This window comes from Scomber scombrus, chromosome 23 (assembly GCF_963691925.1).
Source record: "Scomber scombrus chromosome 23, fScoSco1.1, whole genome shotgun sequence".
NCBI classification, from domain to species: domain Eukaryota; kingdom Metazoa; phylum Chordata; class Actinopteri; order Scombriformes; family Scombridae; genus Scomber; species Scomber scombrus.
Window position 1 is genome coordinate 16,566,732 of NC_084992.1, and position 17,229 is coordinate 16,583,960.

The 17,229-nt window shown below is 39.6% G+C and overlaps 1 protein-coding gene across 1 annotated transcript in view; it reads right to left on the reverse strand.

The window, feature by feature from the left end:
* Positions 1 to 17,229, reverse strand: part of LOC134005490 (sodium/calcium exchanger 1-like) — a 48,060-nt gene that overhangs the window by 6,598 nt on the left and 24,233 nt on the right. Inside the window, exons 11-13 of the mRNA XM_062444415.1 lie at positions 5,664 to 5,770; positions 3,098 to 3,112; positions 1,508 to 1,632 (exon numbers count right to left, since the gene is read on the reverse strand). Coding sequence (XP_062300399.1) covers positions 1,508 to 1,632; positions 3,098 to 3,112; positions 5,664 to 5,770 — 247 coding nt within the window. The remainder of the gene's footprint in view (positions 1 to 1,507; positions 1,633 to 3,097; positions 3,113 to 5,663; positions 5,771 to 17,229) is intronic.

Consider the following 17,229-nt stretch of genomic DNA (forward strand, 5'->3'; position numbering starts at 1 on the left):
CACACACACACACACACACACACACACACACACACACACACACACACACACACACACACACACACACACACACACACACACACACACACACACACACACACACACACGCACACACACACACACACACACACAAAGCCAACATGCAAGTGCATACAAACAAGGCAGAAGAGGAAAGATATAACCCTCAAGTTGTTAACCCACTTGCAGCCACACAGAAAGGGGAAAATGCTGATTTCAAGCCTTTCAATTAGTTACCATGTCACTAAGAAAAATGTGAAAAGTCAGTTATATCACTGAAAACTCAAAGTACAGGATGTGCTAATTAATACATTGCTGTGAAATCGGTTGTGATGCCACGTTCGACTGATGCTCCCCATGAAATCTAGGAAAAGCCTTCAGGCAAGCTTGGTTGAGTTTCCTGTTTAAAGCAGCAAGGATGGGGAATAATAGAAAATGTTGATGCGAAACACCTCGCAGCAGCTATGGAGCATCGCAACAGCAGTCATTATCATAACTCAGCTGGCAAGTGCTCGGTGAGGAGAAAATCTCACTATCCAATCACTAAAAAGACGTCATAAAAAACACAAACTTCACTGTGCATCAGCAGTCTCTATAAGAAATATTGCAAATTAATCCCAATGTATGATGACAGTTGGGGGATTTATAAATCAGGATGTGGTGTTGGACCCAGACACTATTACAACAGTTCAGTATGATACAGTAGACAGAAAAAGTGCATGCACAGGCAAAGTAAAGAGTAAGAAAAACGTGTAACCTTTTTAGCCCGCCAAATAAGCTCATCTACTGCTTTCTGCACACACACACATCCACACACACACACAAAATGACGCAAATGAACAAATAAGCAAATGAAATGTGCAACAAATGTAAACAGCATGATTGGTTATATTTTCAACACAAAAATCACAAATGACAGGCAAAATCATGTGGAAATGAGCAAAAATGAAAACTTCACAAAGTGTTACATGATGTCAGTATGCAAAGTAATGAAAACAATGATTGAGGGCTGAATCGCAGACTGATCAAATTTAAAAATGCATGCCTTCCAACATAGAATATTTATGATAACGACTGAGCCAATCTATTTTTTTAATTGCTGGAGGAATGGTGCAGCGTTAACTTGCAGCTTAAGGTTGTGCTTCTTCGCTTTCGGGCCTGTTTTGCGCAAAAACAAGAAGACAGCTCGCTTTAAATAAATGATTTGTTGTCTTCTGCGTGTCTGCTATCAAAATGACAAGCATCTCATTAGAGAGTCTATTACACGCGAACCAAATGAATCATTTATCTTCTAGAGTGAGGCAGCATTCACTTTAAGTCAGTTAACTCTCTAATATTTATACTGATGTGCTGCTGAAGTGTTCTGAAACGCATCATGTACAACATTTAAGGGAAAATGTGGTAAAATTACACTCACATGCATACACACAAACACATTCCTGTTAATGAAATGTCGATATACTATGAGCACAAACACACACACACTTACCTTAAACTCGTAGGACTCTTCTATGACCACCTCTACTTGTGTGTGTTCACCCAGGCTGGGACAGCCCATTTTAGCCACTTCTTCGTCATCTGCTCCCACCAGTGGCTTGTTCTCATTGGAGTCACCTAGGAGACCGCAGGATGCCATGAATCAGTCAGGATTGGTTTATACAGCACCAATTCAAAGGAACCCACATATAGGAGCTTATATTTACGGCAAAAAAAGTGGGAAAGTGGATGATTGAATGCTATAACTTCCTACCAAATATAAACTTAGGTAAAAATCTGATGTGGAAATAGTCTGATCACTGACAGCATTAACTTTTATATTAAATTTAGGCCTCAGGTCCAGTATTTGATTTTATTGATTTTATTATCAGCATATTCTTCTTAATTCTGTCTTGCATCCCAAGCCTCTGAGATCCCACTGTTTCACTTACATAACAAGACATAACATTTAACCAAACAACAAAACAATTACTCCAAATATTTATTGCGTAAGACATTATGAATAAGAAGCTGCAGTGCAATGACATTTCCTATATTGAATATGGCATTGCATAACCATGTTTTTGTTGTTGTTGTTTTTATTTGTGGTGTGCTTGATGGAAAAAGGTCACAGATGTCGTGATTCACCATCAAATGTTTTATAGGACCTGCTTTCTTTGCTTCCATGCACATGTCTTTAGTCATTTTATAAAAAATACAAAAAATACAAAAAATGCCAGATATATGTTGCATGATCTCAGTATTTTTACAGCCCTGGTTCCATAGTGTTAAATGTAGAGTCTGAAAGCAGTTAGGTGTTAGCTGCAGTCAGACGTTGCCTCATCTTCTGGCATACTGCTAATTTCAAAAATTCATTGCCAACCTCTCACACGCTGACATAATGCTGCCTTCACTTATGAAATAGACTGTGTTGAATAACTGAGATCCTTTGCATTTCGACTGAGAAATGCTCGGAAACTGGACAGCATGAGGCCATATCTACATGTTTTTATTACGTTGAAAAGATTCTGAAGTGTTTGAATGCAAGAACAAATAACAAAACACTGATTTAATTCTATCTATTCAATCTATTTGTCCCAAGAAAACAATGTTCTCCAATCACTTGCGCTGTTATGTTACATAAACAAAATGTCACAAAGCAAATTATCTCTTAACCAGATTCTATAAAGCTACAAGCATTAGTCAGCTGCTTTTACACAACATTAATCTCCATAAAGTCTGACTCATCAGCGTTTGTGCACCATCTGAAATCAAATCATGTAATTTATTTATGTCATTGGTCTTATTTTGTATAACTGGGGTATCATTTCAGTGAACATGTGCAAGCAGTTGTGGAAGATCATAATATAAATGCTAATATTCAAACACTGATGTGCTGCATGGGAAATCCAAGCTATCAAGCATCCTATGTTATTACAAATATGAAGTAATTTAAATTTTCCCCCCATGAAACGACATTTCTATCTCTCCATTACCATAAGTTCCACTACACATCACACCATTGATTCATATGTGTCCCCCTTCTTTCCTCACACACAGTGACAGTCATTAATTGAGTCAGCTGTTATCAGTGTAGATTCACCGTAATTGAAAAGCACTGTACAGTATGTGATACAGTATGTGTGTGGCTGAGCATGTGTAAATGTCAGTAAACTCGCTATGTGACAGTGTTATAAAACCAATTTCCTCTGTAACAAAACACGCCCCGGGCTTTTGGCTCCTCATGTCTGACATCTAGTGTGGACCCTCGCTCTACCAGGAAGAGTCTGTATGTGTGTAAGAGAGAGCGAGAGATAAAACACTCGACCGCCATGGAGGCTGGGGTTTCAATCCCCGCTGGTGCTGTTTCTAACTTGGCTGGCACTCCATCAAACACAACTGCCACTGCTTGCATGTGCTGTAGCAACGTGATGAAGGATGTTGTGAACAACTTCTACTGGTTCGTTGGGACAACCGTACAGAAGGGATGCTTGAACTTGTTTCTTAGTGAAGCCCCATCCCCCTTACTTATTTCTGCCTTGTTTGTGGGCCCAGGGCCACAAGGGGTCTTAAAGGACCAGTATGGATGATTTAGGGGGATCTATGGCAGAAGTGGGATATAATATTCATAATTTTATCTTCATTAGTGTATAATCATTGGAAAATAAGAATTGTAGTGTTTTCATCATCTTAGAATGAACCCCTTTATATGTACATACGGAGCAAGTCCTCTCCCATGAAGCCTGCCAAGTTGCACCATTTTTAAAAATTTTTTTTACAGTAGCCCAGGATGGACAAACCAAACATTAGAGAGGTTCTTTCACAAGTGTCACAGTTTTTTTTTTTGCATTTATCTTAAGTTTTGTGGCCACCGTAGTTTCTCCTATGCTTATAAGGGAATGGTGAGGGGAGGTGTATTTACTTGGCTGCCATGTGTAACCCCACTGCTAGATGCCACTCAATCCTACACAGTGGTTCTTTAAAGTGGCTTATAGCCCACTAAGTTGCATTTGTTGCCCCCTCTGTTCAACCTTTAAGTATATGGAGAAAAATAGCAGAACTCACAAAAAAAAAAGGAACGAGATATACGTGACTATCACTTAGTGGTGGTTTCAGCACCATGGACAGTGCTGGGTGCATGCTTTAAAAAAAAAAAAAAGACAAGATTTCCAAAAAAAAGCTGTTGCTTTTTATATCAGTGAATCTTATTTTATGCAAAAAAATTGCCGTCTCACAACTTTTAACAGCCCCCTCAGTCACTTCATCCTGGCACTGGGCTTTCCTTTTTGTTCTTGCAAAGCACATACACAGTTTACAATGACAACAGTGGCAGATTTATCACTCTATCCAATCACTAATTGTTTTTATTAATTTCTTTAGCAATGTGTCTGGCAAGCCAGAAAATCAAGCTAACGTTAGCTCAGTGAGTCAGTTGAAAATGCTGACACTAGCTTAATTCGTCTTTTCCCAACTAACTTGTTTGAAATTGAGCAACGTGTAAAAGGGTCTGAAATAAGCCCTTGATCCTCACCAACTGCTGATCCATGTAGAAGACATGAAAACAAAGACGCAAATGTTCTTGTCCTGCAGTGTAAAGCTAGTTAGTACTAGTAATATAAGTGTAAGGCAAAACCTGAGGTCAAAATAATTGATAATATAAATTATCATTAGCTGCAGCCCAACTTTTGTATATTGGGATGAATTCCTGTATGTGTGTGAAAGAGCAAGATACTTCATGTGCAAGATATTAGACATACAATGTGTAAAGTATAAGAAAATGTCTCTATAAGTGAAATGGAATAAGGAAATTTACTCCAGATTTCTTCCCGTTATTTTTTTCTAATTTGTAAGCTTTCAGCCCAGTGGAATTTATTTCAACAGAAATTACTTATTGACTTTGAGCATTGGCTCTCTTTAGCCTTGAGACACTTGTTAGAGATTAGAAGTCAGCCTGCTCTAATGAGGTTTTCAAAACTAAGGCTTCAGACATTCTTGAAAAAAAAAACACTAAAGGTCTTAGATGTTTTAGATTCATGGATATCAGAGCTCTTTTTGTGAAATGACAGGGCAGAACTGCCACAGAGAAGGGGAACGTGATCAAAATTGTCCATTAGGCAGGAATGAACTGCAAATTGTGTTCAATCTGCCCTTTTCTCTCTGTATAAGAACCTGGCATATTTGTTACTATGACCCCAGTGTGTTCATGCAAACATGGACATTTTCAGCCTGTTTCTTCATATGTTAAACCTATATATGTGTGTTTGGTAATGAAATGGACCAAATACTGATCAGGGAGTCGTTATTATTCCTGTTTTCCTGACTGTCTGTGTGATCTGACACAATATAACAATGAAGTCGTCATTTTTATACACCTCACAGCGCACGCCCGCTGCTTCTTAACTCCTCTCCAAGTGGTTTAAAAGTAAAATGTTTCCTCAGTTAATCTAAGTTTGGATTAGAGGGCTCCACACAATCAATGCAGGTCTCACCCTGTTTGAAAGTGATAGATGTGCAGGAGGTCTGAGACTGGGGGCGGTTAAATAAAGACTCTGCTGTCTGTCACTCTTTTCTTGTCCCTGTTCCCTGCTGTGGCTTCTTGATATTCTCTGTGGTCAACCACACACACACACACACTTAAACACACAAAGTAGATGTGCATGCAAACCCACCATGTTTCTGTCCTATTTCCAACAAGACGGGCTCCCCCAGCTCAATGATGAAGGTCTTGTTCTTCTCATACTCTTCGTCATCAATAATCTTCACCTCAATGATCTTCCTGTTGAAAAGAGAAGAGAAGGATGAGACTCGGCGAGTGTATTTAACATCATTAACCTTTTTAGCTTTATGATCTCCCTCATAATAAGAGGGTGTTCACAGTGTGCATAAAGCAACCATTAAAACTCAGTGTCACCCCATCACACAGCTGCATATGTAAGTACTGCTACATCGTACTCATTTCCACACAACTATCTGCAGTAATTGTGCAACCATAAGCTAACTAACCATTAGTGACACAAGAGATTGTATCACTAAAATGTTGAGGAGGCTATGCAAAGATGAAGACTGATGCCCGAGTTGAAGTTGCTCAGCAGGAAAGTGAAGTAGGCTGCTCGCTTCCCCCTCAGGCTTCAGCTAAGAACATTTTTTCTCCAGCTGACAGTGATGCAATGTGCAGCACAGCCACAGTTGAGACTTTTTCAATTAGAAGCACCCACGGGAGAGACCCAAAATGCAACGCACATAGTTTTGAGGGGACACATGCAGCAATTGGACTTTAACAACTAAATTGAAAAAAAAAAGAGTGTGGGCATATTCAAAAATAGCCGTATGCAGCAGTGCTTTAGTAGACTTAGACTACATCTGAAATCCCTTTTTACTACATAGTGCACTCCATTCACTGCCTGCCATTTTATCTGACTATTCTGACTGTATACTTTACTACTAACTACTCTATATAGTGCCATCAAAAAAATCCTACAATGGAACAAAAAAAGTAGTACCCATGTCATGTACTCTAGTTTCTGCTATAAACTGCACAATGTAATACTTTCATAGGTGCAAGAATTATAAAAATGGTGCCACTCCACACCTGTAAGTGATTATGTAGACTGATCATTTCCCTAAAATCTCCATTTTCTGCTCACAATACTTCACTACTGAGTGTCAGGAATAGTGAATGATTAAACAAGGAAGAGCCAAGACTAAGATATGAGATATGATTATAAGATAAGATAAGACACTGTCGTCAGAACAGTATTGCATAACTCTGTATTTCAGAGCGTTGCTGAATTTTATTTTAAATACTGTACATTAGGCAAAAAAGTCAGACAACTTTACATAACGTGTCAATCTATATATAAATGTAGAAAAGCCTGTGTGCAGATGATGGTAGCAAAGATAGCTGCTATGCTAAGAGGTGCTGCACAGTACAGAGTTTACTACTGACAGATATGAACTCAAGTGTAATATAGGCAATTTCCTTTTGTTTGTTTGCATTCTCTTTTTTATATACTTTCTTGTTATCATGTCATTTTATGCATCTTGTGCATGTTATATAAGCTACATAGGAATGACAACATTTTTTTGTGAACCCAAGTAATATGATTGGATGTGTCACCCAGCGATACAACACAATAAAAGTTAATTAATGTAGCAATAAGTTAAAGTAAATCAATAATAATAGTTTCTGGCATGTATGATATTATATTGTTATTATAAGAGCCACAAAATATCCAAATATGTTAAATGAACAATGTATTTACATACATACTGGGGAACAAAAGAAACGCCAGCTAAGAGTTAAGTTTGAAATGAAATGTGCTTGTAGTTTTTGATAATCCACAGTCACTCGCCTACTGTAGAACTGACTAAAAGCACATGGCATGTTCATCACTTCTGATGTTTTTATGTAAATAGCATCAGTTTTACTCAGAGAATATTATCTTCATCTCCACATCCCATCTGTATCTGACAGGTCGAGAGGAAGAGAGAGCATTCACTTCCACCTGGTTGTGTCATCATATGCTTCACTATCAGCCATGTTGACTCGGTTCAACAGAGAAGAACAAGAGGGAGGAAGGAGGGATGCGAGATGGGAGTGATGGAGATGTGGAGAGGTGGAAGTGCGTTGTTTTTCATTGGTGAGCTGTCACGGCAACAGTGGGTAAAACTGGCTGGATTTGACTATTTACAGCAGTGCGTCAGCCTGAGTGGCCGACGCACAACGAACAACAGTTGGAAACAATATGAAAATATTGTTGAGTTGGATGTGAAGCAGAAGAGGAAAAAAACATCTACTTGTGTATTTGTCTTTAATGCCTTATTATTTTCACACTAAACTGCTTCCATTTAAAATAAACTGAACAAAAGAAAGAAAGAAAGAAAGAAAGGTTTAGTGTATGAGTAATGCATAAACTCTGCTGAGATGAAGGGTTACAGTACAATACACACTGAGTTCACACACACACACACAGACGCACAGCTGACAAGCCCTTAATGCTACTCATGTTGTACATTATACAAATGACGTAGATTGCTGTTAGTACAAACAGACAGCCAGCCACCCCCACATATAGTACACTCATGCTTCACAAGAGATACATACACACACACGCACACACATAATTCAGTCCAGTGTACACAACCATGATATACAGTACATTAAAAAATCATGTTCCCAGTAAACACTTGGGGGATTTTCTAGCCAATTAATGCACAACAAAACACACACACACACACACACACACACACACACACACACACACACACACACACACACACACACACACACACACACACACACGTTGGCTCCAGTGCTTTCATTATTCATAGTTGGTGCTGGTTGTAGCACTACTCCCATCTCTCTCCATCTCTATCTTCATGCCCTGTCCATCTTTTTTTAGCCTCCTCTTCACATCTTTCCCTCTCTTACTGATTTTTTTTCACCGGCTCTAATCACATAAACCACATTCTTTCGTACTGTTTTTTATTTGTTCTCAAATTATTATTTTATTAAACCATTCATTTCTCACAGGAGGCTGGATTCAATCCCAGCATCAGCCTTCAATTATACTTGTGAATATACTGTATCTGTAATTGAATTAATTGTTATGGATTGAGCCTTTAAAACCCTCCATGATCCTCTATGTAGTTTAAACAGGGAGCACTTGGAAAACTGTTAATCTGCAATGCTTTTGTGTGCTTCAGCCAGAGAATTGAAAGTCAGCAATTATAAGATTTTTCTCTATTGGGGTCCAGTAGCCTATTGTGTCTGTCAGTATGAAATGGGGGACATGCACTCACAAAACTAGAAAAATGTAAAGGATGGCACAAGCCCAAGACATAATTCCATTGTGGTGGCTTGATGTTAAGACAGCAATGATGCCAGAGCCCTGGGGAATAGATGACATAACAAAAAACCAACACAATAGATACCTTTTAATACATCATCAGTTAAAAATTCACTGGAAGAAAGTGGAGGACCAAGCTACCGGCAGACTGACATTTTAACAAATTATAGAGTTTTAAGCTTCTCTTTAAAATTCTGGTGGTCACTTATCTCTGATGAAGCTGCCAACATGTGCTCTTGGATACAAACGTATTATGACAATTCCAACTAGATGAAGTCTCCAGCACTGAATGATTATCTTTCCTTAATATTTCACCCATAATCCAGCTGTTTTTTCTATTGAATGGATGTTGTTACAGCTCTACAGAATATGCAACACACTACTTCATTCTTCCCTCCTCTCTCTCTCTTTCTCTCTCTCTCTCCGTCTCGCCTTCTCTTTATATTTCTACCTTGTTACTTTTTGACACCTGCTCCCCAGGAAGTTCCTCTGTCAGACAGTAGCCTCAATGCCCCGGTCTGTCAATAGACTGTCACAGAACACAGACACACACACATATACCAAGTTCACTGAACACAGAACTTGCCCTGCCAGAAATAGAGACCGAGAGGCAGAGTGAAAAAAGGTCAACAAAAGGTATTGTTGATTGAAAAGCCCCAAACAGAATCAAGATGGCTTTAAATCAATTTTATGGATACGTTTTATGTCGCTGCAGAGTGTGTGTGTGTGTGTGTGTGTGTGTGTGTGCGTATGTGTGTGTGTGTGTGTGTTTTTGTGGCTCTAAACTTGTTTTCAAAGTAAATGATTGAGTGACAGTTTGATTTGATTAGCTGAGACCTCGTAGCATTACTTAATGGTCACGACCTCCCTTTATATCTCTGTCTCCATCTCTTTCCATTTTCCTCTGGCTCCAGTTTTACTTTTGATTTACAAGCACTGGACGCCCTGCTCTTGAGTGTGTGTGCATATGTCTGTTTTCCGGCAATGAAAGACTGGCTCCTATATTTTTGAGTGTGTGTCTGTGTGTTTGTGTGTGTGTGTGTGTGTGTGTGTGTGTGTGTGTGTGTGTGTGTGTGTGTGTGTGTGTGTGTGTGTGTGTGTGTGTGTGTGTGTGTGTGTGTGTGTGTGTGCGCGCATCTTTGCAACAAACAACTCATTTTCTTGAGTGAGGTTGATTTATACACACACTCCTTTTTTACCGTTACTGCTTTTGGCGGATGCTCTAAATCTCTCTTTCACACACACACACACACACACACACACACACACACACACACACACACACACACACACACACACACACACACACACACACACACACACACACACACACACACACACACACACACACACACACAGAGTTGTGAGAGAACTGCTGCAACACAATAAAACTCAGACAGTAAAAATGTTATAGTTTAAAGTGTGGAAGTTGAACAACAATGCAAGCCACAAAGCCGCTGCAATCCTAAAGTAGCTTGAACTACTTCCTTAAGACTAATGGAAAGGGAGAGGCGGAGGAAGACATTTATCTTGACTAGTCTCTTAATGAGCAGCACTGTACGGTAGAACAACAACAACAACAAAATCAACAACACAGGATTAACGGATTAGAGGTACACTTGCAAAATTTCCACTGTCACAATCCCAGGAAGGTTGGATTAAGTGAGACGTATTTAACTTATAAAACCTCTATGTACACTGTTTTGGCCCAAACTTGACTACGGTTGCTGTGTTCACACCTGCCCAAAGTAACCTCATCAGAGGGGGAAAATGACCCAGATGCTAATTCAATGGGACTAAAAGGTGCACATCTAAAAAAAAAAAAAACGCCCTTAATCATCTAATGTGCCTTGATCTCAAAAGAGCTGAGGGTAAATACATCCAAGAATCATTCAAGGCAGACTGAAAGGTGTTGGACGGATTGAAATGATGCCCCAGTTTTTAAATTCAGGAAGAATTTAAGTTTGATATCAGCTGGTTCAGTTTTGTGTGGGGATGCACAGATCCGATAAGATGGATTTGTATCAGTGGCGATACAGATCTGCAGTAAACATATACTTTGGGTCAGTGTCATTCCAAAACTGTGTTTCTGCTAACAGTTACACACAGGAGCAACATTCACAATCAGTATCAGCACTCTGGTCTTGGTGCTTCCCTCGGATACGTATGAATGCCTATCTTCTCAGTCTACTCGCCTTTAAATGCCTGGTTTTCACTGTCCAATTTGTTTCTGCCAGCATTGGCTGTTTCAACCTGAGCTAAATGCAGCAACCAGCAGCTAAAACATGACAGCTGATCTCTCTTTCCCTTCTCTTTAAATAAAGGATAATACAGGTTGCATATGAATTGAATGTACTTCCAACTACAGGCTGCAACACAAATAACTGTTAATGTAGTTCTACACTATTAACTACAAAACTATCAGCAATGACTTCAATGATAGTAGAAGGTGCAGAAAGGTCAAAACATAGAGCACAACTGCGTGCAATAAAGTGACAAGACTTGGTCAGAATCTTCCTCTCTTTGTCTCACACACACACACACACACACACACACACACACACACACACACACACACACACACACACACACACACACACACACACACACACACACCTCACACACTTCAACACAAGCAGGCAGGTTGAATAAAAATCCTGTGTTCAGCTTTTCTGGTCTGAGTGGAGGCAACACAAACAAAACAGTTTGAGACGGGCCAACAGAGACGGCGAGATAAAAAGCTCTTAAGGGGAAAGATATTACCCCTCTTAATGATATCGCCGAGCGCATAATGAGAAAGCGCACAAAACACACACTCTCTCCCGTCTCTCCCACATACACACTCGTGGATAAGTGGTCTCTAGCTGTGGTGAGTAATAAAGTTGCATCTCTGGTGTGTGTGGGCAGACAGAGATGGATAGGTGCATAACATGATTTGAAGAGGGACGGAGGAAAATGTGGAAGGAGAGGCTGTGATGCAGGAGAGGTAAAGCTGAGAAGATGAGATGCTAAAATGAGTGTGTGAGTAAGGTGAGAGGGGAAAAGTGTCGGAGCAGGTGTTTGTTCACATGGGAGCAGCTGCCTATTATGCTACTTTTGGAAATACTTGGCTCAAAAAGTTTGGATTTTTCAAATTAGGAAGTCAGATCCATCGACAAAATGATTCAGGTTGCCAATGAACATTTAAAGAGGGAAGAAATAAATTTGAGGAGAGATGTTAAGCTGGAATTTTCAATATTAAGCTTGGTAATTGCAGTTTGAGGGAGGGGTCATGATTTGCACTTGATATATGACCACATGAAAATCACATTATGGTTATTTTTTCCATTATGAGCAACCCCATCTGCTGAGGAGAGACTATGAGATGATGTGGTTGAAAGCTTGTACAAAAGTGTTTTTTTTATTTTATTCCTGTCAAATTAAAGACAGATGTTTATGCACTACTGTTAATCATTCAACTGATGGGCAGCATTACTTTACAATGCATGATGAAACTGCCATGTAAATAGAGTTTTGTCACTTTATACCTCTAAGATAAAGGAACATATAAGGGTTGCTTGTAATTTCCTACCATTATGTAACAAAAAATTGCTGATGCCTGCTTGAAACAACAAAATAATAAATGAAATCTCTCACAGTATATCAGGCATTAGGACACAGAAAAATGACTGCTGGTTAGAAGCCCACTCTTATTTTCTGTTAGTAGCTATTTGCTATTTTACTGGTTCTGTGTTGAGGTTTTTTTTTATGGACACATTTGTGGTGTGTGAGTTTGGTAGATAAGCCCCAGCAAACCAGAATGTACAAGTGATTGGTATCGCACAACAACTACAACAACTTTAATCCAATTCCTGCACCTGAGGCGTCAGTGGTCCATCACATCACCTTGATGGGGAAAAATCCAACTTCAGTCCTCTCCAGACCCAAAAATGAGAGCTGAAAGAACTTAAGCCCTTTCTGTACTTTCTAAACTACACCCTCCAGGAAAGAGAGATGATAGAGGATGGAGGGGTGTTAGTATCTGAAACACTTACAGGCGGTACAGTATGGAGGATGTATGGTTGGCATGGAAACCATGGACACAGGAAGACATGAAATGGAATATAGCATACACACAGTGCATGCTCTCGTGCGCACACACACGCGCGCACAAACGTACATGCTAATGCTCTGGTATCTGCATTAAATTGCGCAGGCTTAAGCAATGTCACAAAGCACCATAATGCTACATTGCCACACACACACACACACACACACACACACACACACACACATGCACACACAAATCTGCATGATGCACTGTAATCCAGAGGAGCTACTCTTATCCTCTGGGAGTAAGAGGAGAGGATGTAGGAGAAGGATGAAGATGAAGGAGGAAAAGACAGAAGAAGAGACTCAGGAGGCAGAAGAAATAAGAAGAAGCACAAAAACAGCATGGATTAAGAAGGAAGAATGGGATAAAAAGAAGGAGGAAGGGGGAGAGAGAAAAGAGAAGGAGGTGTGGAAGGGAGGAGAATAATGGTAATTAGAAAAACAACGAGAGGGATTGTTGAGAGAACAACATCTTAAGGAAATAGATAAAGAAGATACTTCCATGGTGGAAAGGAAGAGGGATGATTTCGGTGAGAAACTGGAAAGCCGACGGGAAGAGAAGAAAGACTGGGCTCCATTCAGAGGGAGGGGAGGAAGCTTCTGAAGAGGTTTGATCTCAAACGACGCCCACATGAGGGGCCTGCACTACAACTTCTCCCACCGGGTTAAAAGTAAAGCGGATCAGATCGGAGCTGACACACACATACATGTACACGCATGCAGAGTGGCATCAGCATACTGCACAATCTGCACAGTTGCATGTGAGGGCACGCGAAGATGCTTTTTATTTCTCCCCTGATCATCATCTATCTCCCCCGCAAAGCTCTCGCCCTCCGTCTCAATTCAAAATCACTATGCTTCATTTGCATGTATGGGTTTAGACATTGGAGAAAGCCTACGACTCTGCATTGGATTTACATGGGAGGGTGTAATCCGTAGATGTGTTATTTCAGTTACAATTTTGCATGATATATTCCTCTGATATCTTTACATTTTGAGCAGAAGAGTAAGAAGTACTGCTCCTCTTTTCTCCTTTACGTGTCCTAATTGCCAATGTTTGCATAACCCCCTATCTCTCTTTCTGTGTTACTTGGAGAGGGTCTAACAAGTACAAGGCTGCACTTAACACTTTACAAGGGGGAGCAGAAGAAGAAATGAGACACAGGAGATGAAGCAGAGTAGGAGACATCATTAAATTTGAAAGGAAGTAAGAAAAACGAAGGAAAGGAAGTGAATTGGTATACGTTGTGCATGCTTGTGAGCTCTACAGTATAACACATTTACAGCAATGTACACTTCATTAGCACCTTTTGCTGAATTTGATTCACACTGTCAGGACTGAGGGCTTCACTGAATAATTGAGGCTCATGAGTTCAATCATATGAAACGGACGGTTATGCCATCACCCCACACCACACACACACACACACACACACACACTTTCAGCTGTCTCCCCCTGCCTCCTAATTTGCACCCATTCAGAAAATGATGAAAGAATTCAACGAGATCGGACACAGAGGAAGCACAAAGTTCTCCTACAAAAAGAAATGGCCTGACCTCATGGGAGCGCATGAGTGTGTGAATCAGCTGAGAGTTTTCTGATGTGGCTCACTCATCATGGGTCAGAGGTTTTCCAAAACACTTTCACTTTATGTAATAGTTTACGTAACAGCTTGTGTTGCCGGCCATTTTGCATCTTTCCAAGCAAGCGTTCCAGGCACAGCTCAGTCCTGGGAAATGGTACGATGTGAAGAAAAGATGAGGAAATGTCACCCGAACAGTGACAACGAGCTTGTTAAAGTAATTATTATTCATACATAAGAACAGTGCTTCTTTTAGACCTTCAGGCATGAGACATTGGCAAGTGTTAGTTTGTGAAAAGTGAGAATAAATTTAAGATGCTTCACAGACGGAATCACCTCTGTGCTGGTAAATCAAAACGTTAATTGGCTTTGCAGATACAGTACAATCATAGAGAAAGATCTTTTTCTGTTTTCTTATGTTTTTCTTATCATTTTCTCAATGTTTACATCAACAAGGAACTGTGACAGTTTGCCTGCTGTTGACATAAATCAGTAAATTGGATTTTTAAGGACACATTTTTGGACTTTAATGAGCGTATAAAACCAGGACTTGTAAACAGCTGCATACAGTTCATCACATCAATCCAAGACTCTTTAGCTTGACAGACTTACAGCTTGAAGCTGTCATTAGGGGGTCGCCATGGTGATGAAGATGCATAATGGCCACCCTGTTCTCCCGCTGTTCTGTTTCATAAAATGTAGTCAAATGTTGTGACTGGCAGTTCTGCTCTCTCCCTTCCCTTTAATTAAACCTTAAACGAGAAGAGTAGCATGAATGGATGGATGGAGGGATGGATGGATGGATGGATGCACACATGGGTAGACGGATGTAGATGAGTGTGGCATGAGAAAAAAAGGGGAAATTTAGAAATAAGAAATAAAGAAACAAACAATAAATGTAGGGATGAAGGATGGATCGGTCAACAGGGACCAACAGATGGAGAGATTAAAGCCAAAAAGAAAGATTCGGCAGTCAAAGCGCACGGTGGGAAAGATAGAAAAGGACGTCTGCAATAAGCCGAAAGGACGGAGAGAAGGGCGAGAAATGAGACAGATAAAAAGACGCAGATAAATTGCCAGACAAGCAGACATTACTTCATCTTAATTTCTCCTTAATCACTCTGCATCTTTACCCTCAGTGGAAAAATGATGAAACATTGAACACAAACAGACAAAAAGAGATAAATGAACGACAAACACTTGTCCTTCCTCCTCCTTTTTCTGTTGTCATCCCTTTTTCTTTCATCCCCCTCTCCTCTCTCTGTATCTCACCCATCTCGTCTGTTCTCATGTATGTTTTAATGCCTCTCATCATATATTTATGCTCTGGTCAAATAGGGGGCTGCCATGGAGAACCAAGCTGTTTGAAGGGGTGACATAACACGCCAAAGCACACTAACACAGTTTCACTTGCATCCATTTTTGTTTGTTTGTTTTTGGGATAAAAAATGTTGCTATAAATGTAATTTACATACAGTTTTCCACCATCTGTATCATTTTACTCCAGTCTTTCATTACAGTTTATACTGAACCATTCATTCCTACTCTGTTTTTTATGGCTGCATCATTTGAATAATGACACCATGCCCAGGTTAACATCCTGGACACACAGCAAATGAGCTATTGAGCCCCTATTAACCCCTCATTCCCCCGTGCTCTCTGCAGCTCTACAGATTATTTTACACTGAAAAAATAGCTGGTCTCAGGTTTATTGTGTGATTATTTGATTAAAATAGGGCTGTGTGAGATGTTAAATTAATTCGATTTTTTTGTTTTTGCTTGATGTCTATAATGTCTAATTTGTGAATATGATTACAATATGCAAAAAAAAAAATTTTTAGTCAAAGGTAACTAGTAAAAAGTAGTGCAGGGTAGTTAGCTACTTTAGCTGTTTTGAGTTATTCCAGTCACTTTAACTGTGAAGTTTAGTAGTCCAGTATATGTGCAGTTTACGGGAGTATTCTGATTCCAAGTGTCTACTGTAGCTGGCTCTGGCTATCTTGTGAATTTATTGGTTGCATCTATGAGAAGGACAAACTGAAAATAACTCTGCACACTCGTCTGCACTCTCAATTTGTTTGTTTGTCTTTTTTAAAGTATCATCTTTGGTTACAAGCAATGGAAGTCAACTGAACAGGTTCCAGCTTCTATTTTGTCCCCACCTGCCAGATGTGTAATTTTAACCTATAAAAAAATATGTAAGCACATAAAAAATATGATGTTTAAAGCCTGCATTGACTGCACATGGCCAAACAAAAATCAGTCTTTCCAAGTCCTCAAGATTGTGAAATAAACTATAGCCACCTTTAGGTTTTTATCATGAAGGTTAATATTATGCTTAGAGTGGCCACAGACATTCTCAATTCTGATTGGTTGGCGTGTGTGGACTGAATTATAGTAACTGAACCATGTAACTGGAAAACCTATAGTTTAGGTATTCTTCCAAATTAATGCACCAGTATTCCAAGCTTAATTTCAAACAGTGATATTTGAGGTAATTTGGTCATCCAAATCAACTAACTGCACGAGATGGACAGAGAGGCTTTTTTAAAAGTAGCTACTTCAGCTACAGTGATAGAGCTGCAGGGGAAAGCAGAGAGATGTAATACTGTAATAAAGACATGTAGAGACTTCTGACATCCAGGAAACATATTTCATGATAGTTCAATCATACAAGCAAGATTTTAAGTGTTATATTATATAAGCATATT